The 8,868-nt window shown below is 44.1% G+C and overlaps 1 protein-coding gene across 1 annotated transcript; it reads left to right on the top strand.

Moving 5' to 3' along the window:
- Positions 1–7,643: 7,643 nt before the first annotated feature.
- LOC145408186 (uncharacterized) lies at positions 7,644–8,382 on the top strand. Its single transcript, XM_080278941.1, has 2 exons — positions 7,644–7,784; positions 8,044–8,382. Exons 1-2 carry the CDS (start codon positions 7,644–7,646, stop codon positions 8,380–8,382), a joined length of 480 nt encoding a protein of 159 aa, XP_080135067.1.
- The last annotated feature ends 486 nt before the right edge of the window (positions 8,383–8,868 follow it).

Genomic DNA, 8,868 nt, shown 5'->3' with positions numbered 1-8,868 from the left:
CTGAGAAACTATCTATTGCCAGACGCCTCAATCCCGTTTGGGGTGGCCACAAACAAATCGCCTCCAAGTCGCCCTGTCCCCCGCCATTTCACTACCCTGCTCCCAACTCACACACCCCTCTCTCATATACCTCTCCACCCCATCCCTCCATCTCATCCTCGGTCTCCCCCTCCCTCTTCCACCCTCCACCTCGCTCACATACACTCTCTTCGTCAGTCTTTCACCCTCCATCCTCTCCACATGGCCAAACCACCTCAGTGTGTTCCTCACAACGCTTCCTATCACATCCACATCAACACCACAACGCTCCTTTATTGTGAGAAACTCACAATAATAATAACTGTACAGGGGAGGACAGAGATGTGAACAAAATGAGGAGTAGATCTAAGTGGCAATGATGGAGAGACTGAGCTCATTATATAGGGGCCAGCAGAGCTTGATACAACTTGCAAGAAGGACGCGCAAATAAAGCCATTGGGACAAAGAGCTGAAAATCCTGCTCTGAACAACAGAAAGGACGACTTAACCTACTATAACGGTAGAAGGGGGGGACTGAGGCAGAACACGCTCGTGATCAAACATGCAGCATACTGTGCGTTAAAATTACACAAAGGATGATGAAATCATAGGCTATGTAACACCTCCCCACAAAGAAAAAGAAATTTACAAAGGAAATTTCTTATTACTCTAAAACAATCTATCTAAAGTCTAGATAAGGAATCTGCAATAACATTTTCTTTCCCCTTGACATATTGTATGTCTAATGAATACTCCTGAAGAAGTAGACTCCATCTTGTCATTCTCTGATTTTTATCTTTAAACTTACTAAGGAATTTCAGTGGGTTATGATCGGTATAAATGACTATGGGGTCAAAACCAGAAAACAAATAAAATGAAAAATGCTGTAAACCCAAAATCAAGGCCAAAAGCTGTTTCTCAATAGTTGAGTAGTTCTTTTGAGGTGGAGTGAACTTCTTACTGTAATAAGATACAGGATGTTCAATACCCTGATCATCCTCTTGCAGCAAAACAGCACCAGCTCCTGTATCATTTGCATCAACAGCCATCTTAAAAGGCTTAGCAAAATTTGGAGTAGCGAGCACTGGCTGACTTAATAGGATAGCTTTAAGTTTGAAAGATGATTCACAGTTATCGGTCCATGCAAATTCAACTCCCATTTTCAGTAGGTCTGTAAGTGGTGATACAAGAATTGAAAAGTTAAGAACAAATCTCCTGTAATAACCTACCATTCCCAAAAATCTTTGTAGCTCATTCCTAGTTTTAGGTCTGGGAAGATCACTTATAACCTGAACCTTAGCTCCTGGTGGTGCAACATGTCCATCACCAATTACGTACCCAAGGTACTGAACTTTAGCTTGACCAAACTCACACTTTGATAAATTAGCTACAAGATTAGCCTGAACCAAACGCTCAAGAAATTTACTGACATGGCATAGGTGATCTTTCCAGTTGTCACTGAAGATTAATACATCATCAATATAAACAACACACCCTGCCAAACCCTCTGTTACAACATTCATGAGCTTCAAAATGTGGCTGGTGCATTCTTCATACCATATGGCATTACCGAACATGCAAAAGTCTTTCCTAGTGTTACAAAACATGAGATCTCCCTAGCACGTTCAGTCATAGGTACTTGCCAGTATCCCTTTAACAAATCAAACTTACTTATGTACCTAGCCTTTCCGATCTTGTCTATGCAATCTTCCAAGTGAGCGAGAGGGTAAGTGTCTGTTTTGGTTATCTGATTAACACGTCTGTAGTCGATGCAAAGCCGCTGTGACCCACCTGGCTTAGGGACCAGAGTGACAGGAGAACTCCACTCGCTCTGACAGGGCTCAATCATCTTGTGGTCCAACAGGTAGCCAAGCTCCTTCTGGATGAGAGGAACTTTCACTGGGTTCACACGGTAAGGAGGCAGTTTAATTGGCTTTGCGTCTCCAACATCGACATCATGCATCAACACAGTAGTTCTTCCTGGAGTGGCACGGAACACTTGCGGGTACTCCTGCAGTAATGCCGAAAACTCCTGCCTTTCCTCGGGAGGTAGATGAGAAAGCTTAGTCTGGAGATCATTCATGATATCAGGATTCTTCCCCAAACTATCACTCAGGCTCATGCTGCATGGGAGAGCTTCACTCGCAGACTCGGGTGGAACAGCTACAGTGCAGACTGGATTATTTTCGTCCCGCCTGTGATATAACTTTAGCATGTTGATGTGACATAGTTGCTTGTTCTTTCTACGATCTGATGTGGCGATGACATAGTTGACATCACTGAGTTTGTTCTCCACGAAATAAGGACCACTAAACTTGGCTTGAAGAGGTTGCCCATGCACCGGTAGCAGAATCAAAACCTGATCTCCTGGCTGAAAGTGGCGTAACCTGGACTTCTTATCATACCAAGTCTTCATCTTCCCCTGAGCAGCTCCTAAATTCTCTCTCGCCAGCTGTAAAGCAGTGGACAGCCGTTCTTTGAACTTCATCACATACTCCAGCAGGTTGACGTCATCTTCCTCCGACAGCCAGCATTCCTTGAGTAGCTTAAGGGGTCCTCTTACTTCATGGCCAAACAGTAGTTCAAAAGGTGAGAAGCCCAGTGATTCATTTGGAGATTCTCCTGCGGCAAACACAACGAATGGAAGACCTTTATCCCAGTCTTTCTGATGTTCCAAACAGTATTTCTTGAGCATCGATTTGAGTGTTTGATGATATCTCTCCAACGCTCCTTGGGTCTGGGGATGGTAAGCTGAAGACGTGATCTGGGTGATGCCCAACACTTTCAGAGACTGCTTGAAAACGTTTGAAATGAAATTACTTCCCCGGTCTGACTGTACCTCCTTGGGCAGACCAAACTTTGTGAAGAACCCTAGCATTTCCTTAACCACGTTCCTTGCTGAGATATTTCTAAGTGGAATGGCTTCAGGATAACAAGTAGCCATATGAATCAGGGTCAACACATAAGAAAATCCTGAAGAAGTCTTAGGAAGAGGGCCCACAATATCCACCAACACACGGGTGAAAGGCGCCTCAAAAGGAGGAATGGGAACTAGAGGTGCAACCTTTTCGGTCTGATTACACTTCCCCACAACTTGACAGGTGTGACAAGACTTACAATACCAGGAAACATCCTTGAAGATACCTGGCCAGTAGAAGTGTTTCAAAATGCGTGCCACAGTCTTCCTCACTCCAAGGTGTCCTGGCAAACTGGAATCATGAGCCACTCTAATGATATCATGCCTACAAACACGAGGGATGACAACTTGATGTACAACCTCCCATTCACAGTCGGCTGATGCTGTTGGGGGTCTCCACTTCCTCATAAGTACTCCTGACTTTACATAATAACAAGTAGAAGCACTGGCTGACTCTTCCTCACTGCAAGCAGAGTTAGCTAGACCTTTCAGCTCAGGGTCAGCAACCTGCAACTCAACCAACTCTTGACGAGACAAATTATCAACACTACGGGGTACTGCCTCATCTGGTGAGTGGTTCAAATTAACAAGAAAAGTGTCAGCTAGGATAACATCATCATCATCATTATCCTCTAAATCACCAGTAACTTTAGACTTAGCCCTAGTGACAGCACATGCAGGGAACACATCAGGGACACCACAATCCTGAGACGCAGCCACTGGCTCACTAGACAACTGAGGAGCTGGACACACTTGACTTCCACCAATATCATTTCCAAGTAAGAAAGTTACACCTGACATTGGGAGTGTCTCAACCAACCCAACCATAACGGAACCACTAACAAAACCAGACTCTAAATTCACTCTGCACAGAGAGACAGAGAAGTAATTATTCCCAACACCTTGTAAGATTACAGTTTCATCAGAGGAATTAACATTAGAGCCTAGAACACTGGTCAGCATAAGGGATTGGCAAGCACCTGTATCACGATATATTTTAACTGATTTCCTGTCATTACTGTCCAGAGGACTGACAAAACCATCAGACAGGAAATTAGCACATGAACTCTTGAGAGTGTCACCCACATTACTGCTCAAAAGAGGAGCTCCATCATGAGAATTTAATTTACCCTTCAAAGCAGGTTCAGTTAACTCAGTTAAAGAATTCTGGGAACTCTCAAGGGTGGACACTAGACCAATTGACTGAATATTTAAAGACTCCTTTTTGTTCACATCACGCTGTCTCCTGAAACATTTCTCCGTAGTATGACCAAGCTTACCACAATAAGTACATTTACTTTTCTGAAATCTAGAGGTGGAGCTGGTATTTACTTCCTGAGAAATATCATCTTTATTCTCTTTCCTGTTACCTGTACTCTGAGTAGAGGCAACGTACTTACTCTCAGCTTTCCCTTTTTCTTTAGAATATCTCTTGTGAGTGAGAACATATTCATCAGCTAAAACTGCAGCATCAGACAAATTATCTATTCTTCTCTCATCAAGATATAGGCTTACATCTTTATAAATACACCTCTTGAAGTCCTCCGGCAAAATCATCTGCTGAAATTTACCAATATCAGAATCCACATTCTTAGAATTTAACCACTGCTCTAACAAATCTTCTTTGATTTTTGCATACTCAACATGGGATTGCTTATCTTGCTTGTAAGTTGTCCTAAATTTTACTCTATAAGCTTCAGGAAGAAGCTCATAGGCCTTAAGAATCAAGCTCTTAACTACATCATAATTATCACATTGATCCTGAGGCAAAGATGCATAAGTTACTTGAGCTTTACCGGTGAGAGCAGTTTGAAGGAGTACTGGCCAATACTTTTTGGGCCAATTAAAACCTGTAGCTACCCTCTCAAACAACTGAAAATACTTTGTTATATCAGATTCATTAAAAGGGGGGACAAATTTTTTAGCCACATCAAAATCATCAGAGCTAGATGATGCAGTTCCACCTTGTTTCATGCGATACTCATGGTCTGCCTGAATCCTGGCAATTTCAACTTGTGCCTGAGCCTGTATCTGTGCCTCCTTAACGCGAGCCTCCTGCATGGCTAGCTGTAACTTAGCTAATTCAATCTGCGTTTGCTCATTTGGAGGAGTTACATTAAACAAGCTTTCATTAATCATGTCAACAATTTGATCTTTAGAATGATGAGAGCGAACAGCAATTCCCAATTGTTGAGCAACAAGCTTTAGTTCATTCTTTGTTCTGTTTTCTACATCATACACTGTTTGCACATTTGACAAAAAATCTTTGGCTTCATCAAGTGTAGTAATAGTAGACATCATGAATAAGTAAGTCACAAAATATCGAGCAATATCCTTATGATAATATCCTGAATATCCTGATATGAGGTCGCCAAATTTATGTTACGGAACAGAGAAAGATAATGTACACTTTAAGTGAGAATACTAAAAATCACTACTGTCCCGTAAAGTTCCAGGTTCAAAACAAAAGAGTTAGGTAAAATTACAAGTTAAAGTTTAATGCTCAAACTAACAACAAAACATTCAGGACTCATAAGGATAATGTAATGGCAAAAACTGGTTAAATATAAGGTTAACTACAATAGCCTCTATTTACACGAAATTAGCAAGAGTAAATTTATCTAAGTCAGCCCTGATAAAATGAAAATACACTGGGTAATGCTCAGTTAATGCAAGATAAATTATTACAGATACAAAGTATTATTAATGATGACTGACTTCCAAACTTTACATTAATTACGAGAACCTCACTAGGCCTACAAATCAACACCCTATGGTATACAGTACAAGAACAAAATGCAATAACACTTATTCTCAAATCACACAGCTGCTAGATGGTTGGAGACTTCCTGAGAAACTCACAATAATAATAACTGTACAGGGGAGGACAGAGATGTGAACAAAATGAGGAGTAGATCTAAGTGGCAATGATGGAGAGACTGAGCTCATTATATAGGGGCCAGCAGAGCTTGATACAACTTGTAAGAAGGACGCGCAAATGAAGCCATGGGGACAAAGAGCTGAAAATCCTTCTCTGAACAACAGAAAGGACGACTTACTCTACTATAACGGTAGAAGGGGAGGACTGAGGCAGAACACGATCGTGATCAAACATGCAGCATACTGTGCGTTAAAATTACATAAAGGATGATGAAATCATAGGCTATGTAACAATGGGGAAACCCGGGACCTGCAGACCGAAACTCACCAACAAGTCACCCATTGATTGTCTTCGATTCTACCTGCTGTGCATACGACGGCTGCCTGGGGCTGGACCTCCTACACAAGCTTCAAGCCAACATCGACTGTCACAAGCGCCGCCTCCACTTTCGTCCAGCCCCCCCCATTGACCACCCACGCAGCACGTGCACACGTTGTCACGAATCAGTTCGCGACATTTCCGTTTTGTGAGAAGCCACGAACTATTAGTGGAAAACTCACTGTGTATCGCTCAGTTAACCGTTTCTCTCTCCCTTTCGGAGTATACTTTTCAAAACATTCGTCACTTTCAAAAGTGACCGATTTAATGCACGTCACTAAGTGCGCTACTGAGCGATACAACTGTTTCTTTATCGTTCGCCTCTGCTTCCCTCAACCGTTAGCCACGCCTTGCGTCCTGCCCATACAATGTATTTGAATTCAGTCTTGTATTAACTTAAAATCCGTTGTGCCAGGAGTTAATGCATCAGCAAGAACCTGATGTTGTTATTATTAGTATTAATTATTTATTGTCAGGGGTGATGTAACTTTCTCCAGAGGCTAACAGTACAGTAATTCAGCAATTGTGAGTAATTAGTCTCTGCTGTGTACTGTTGAGAAAGTTTATAAATTCTCGTTCTCAGAGAATCGTGCTAAGCCAGCGTAAAGTAATCGTTGCTTGATGTAGCAAGACAATCATTGTCTCTGCTCTTCAATATTATTGAATATTATTATCAATTTAAATCATATTTAACCATTTATTTTCAAAAAACACAGTGATATTATAAAAACCCCGTGACACACGTACACCCCCCCCCTTCCTCAACACCCTCAACCACTCTTCACGTATATTCCCCCTCCACCCTCACCCCTCCTGTCACCCACCACTGCATCTTCCCACTCTCATTCTTCTTCTGTCTCTCCTACCTCCCCTCCCCCTCCAACTTTTCCTGCCACCATTGCTTCTGCCGTTACCATTTCCCTCCACCATGAGGCTTGGTTACAATTAGACAGATCCAGTGGTACCTCCGTACTATTTTCACCCAGCTTACCATCCGGGCCCCTTTCATCATGTTTACTATCTCCAACATTCCTCCCCCCTCACGTCCAAGCCGTGCGAATTGCCAACCTTGCCACAACACCACTCACCCTCCTGCGAGGGTTAATGGTGGGCGACGTGGAGGAAGCCGATCCTTGTGAGACACTCTCCCCCTCTCCCACCACTACCTACTCTACCCGACCACCTCTCCACCCACCATGCAAACACCCTCCAACAACTCCTCCTGGACATCCAAGACCTTTTCTCATCTGGCCCAGCAGACATTGGGCACTCCACCTACCTCAATCACGAAATCCACACCATATCCACCAACCCTCACGACATAGGAACCCTAAGTAGTGGGCAGAGGAAGACCTGCAGGTCCAGGACATGCTCAATGTTGGCATTATTTCCCACTCCACCAGCCTCTGGTCCTCCCTCATCGTACTTGTTAGAAAAAAGGATGGCACCATGCGGTTTAGTGTTGACTACTGTGAACTCGATGATGTCATCACCAAGGACGCCACTTCCCTACCCAGAATAGATGATTCCCTCGACTCCCTGCACACTGCACAGCTCTTCATGGCTTTGCACCCTCGAGCTACAGTTGGGGTACGGGCAAGTCCTTGTTCACCCAGAGGACAAACAAAAAACTGCCTTCTCCACCAGCAATGGCAAACATTATGAATTCAGCGTCATCCCCTTCGGACTTTGGAATGCCCCAGCCATGTTCTCCCATCTAATGGAGTCAGTCCTGAGCGGCCTGACCTGGGAGATCTGCCTGGCGTATCTAGACGATTTCATCGTGTTCAGCCAAACCTGGGCCGACCACCTCCGCCACCTCAAACAGATATTTACGCGAATTTGCCAGGCCGGACTTAAACTCAAACCTTCAAAGTGCATCCTAGCCGAAAGATCCATCTCCTTCCTGGGACACGTGATCAGAGCCGAGGGCATCCCTCCCGATCCCGACAAATTGAGTGCCATCGCTGACCTCCCTTTACCTAAGGACGTCCACGAAATGCGCACTTTCCTTGGACTCACCTCCTACCACCGGCGATCTGTCAAAGGCTTCCCCAACATTGCCAAATCCTTGCACGATCTCACAAGGAAAGGCGAGTCTTTCATCTGGACAGATACACGAATTGCAGCCTTTAACACCCTCAAAAACAAACTCATCTCAGCTATGATTGTCGCTTTCCCCGACTAAAACCTATCCTTCCGTCTGTACACCGATGTTTCCCTGATTGCCATTGGTGAAGTACTCGCCCAGGTGCAGGACGGATGGGAACACATCATCGCCTGCACCAGCTGCAGCCTTAACCTGGCAGAGAGAAATTACGCTGCTACCAAACGTGAGTGCCTCGGCATTATTTGGGCCTTAGATTACTTCTGATCCTATATTTCAGGCACCCATGTAGGCATCATCACTAACCATCAATCTCTGCAGTGGCTGCGACAGTCCAACACCACCAGTGCTCAACTAATTCTATGGAAAGAAGTGCCTGAAGGGTTTGATTTTGAAATTTCCTACCGACCCGGGAAGCTGCACACAAGCCGACGCCCTGTCCCTCCTACCCATCAACTCGATCCGCACCAACACAGACCTCATCCAAATGTGGCAGGCCAAGCAACGTCCCCCCCTGGATACCGCCACACACCTTCGCCAAATTATACCAACACGGCAAACACCTGT

This window comes from Coenobita brevimanus, chromosome 76 (genome assembly GCF_032717465.1).
Source record: "Coenobita brevimanus isolate Jiangsu-jjx chromosome 76, ASM3271746v2, whole genome shotgun sequence".
NCBI classification, from domain to species: domain Eukaryota; kingdom Metazoa; phylum Arthropoda; class Malacostraca; order Decapoda; family Coenobitidae; genus Coenobita; species Coenobita brevimanus.
The sequence above is the reverse complement of the archived record's forward strand: the minus strand, read 5'-3'. Positions and strand labels throughout refer to the sequence as shown.

Bases quoted from the DNA above. Each gene is read 5' to 3' on its own strand.
- LOC145408186 (XM_080278941.1), top strand. From the start codon at position 7,644: ATGCGGTTTAGTGTTGACTACTGTGAACTCGATGATGTCATCACCAAG. The intron at 7,785-8,043 runs GTACGGGCAAGT...CGAATTTGCCAG, and splicing joins ACCCTCGAGCTACAGTTGGG to GCCGGACTTAAACTCAAACC.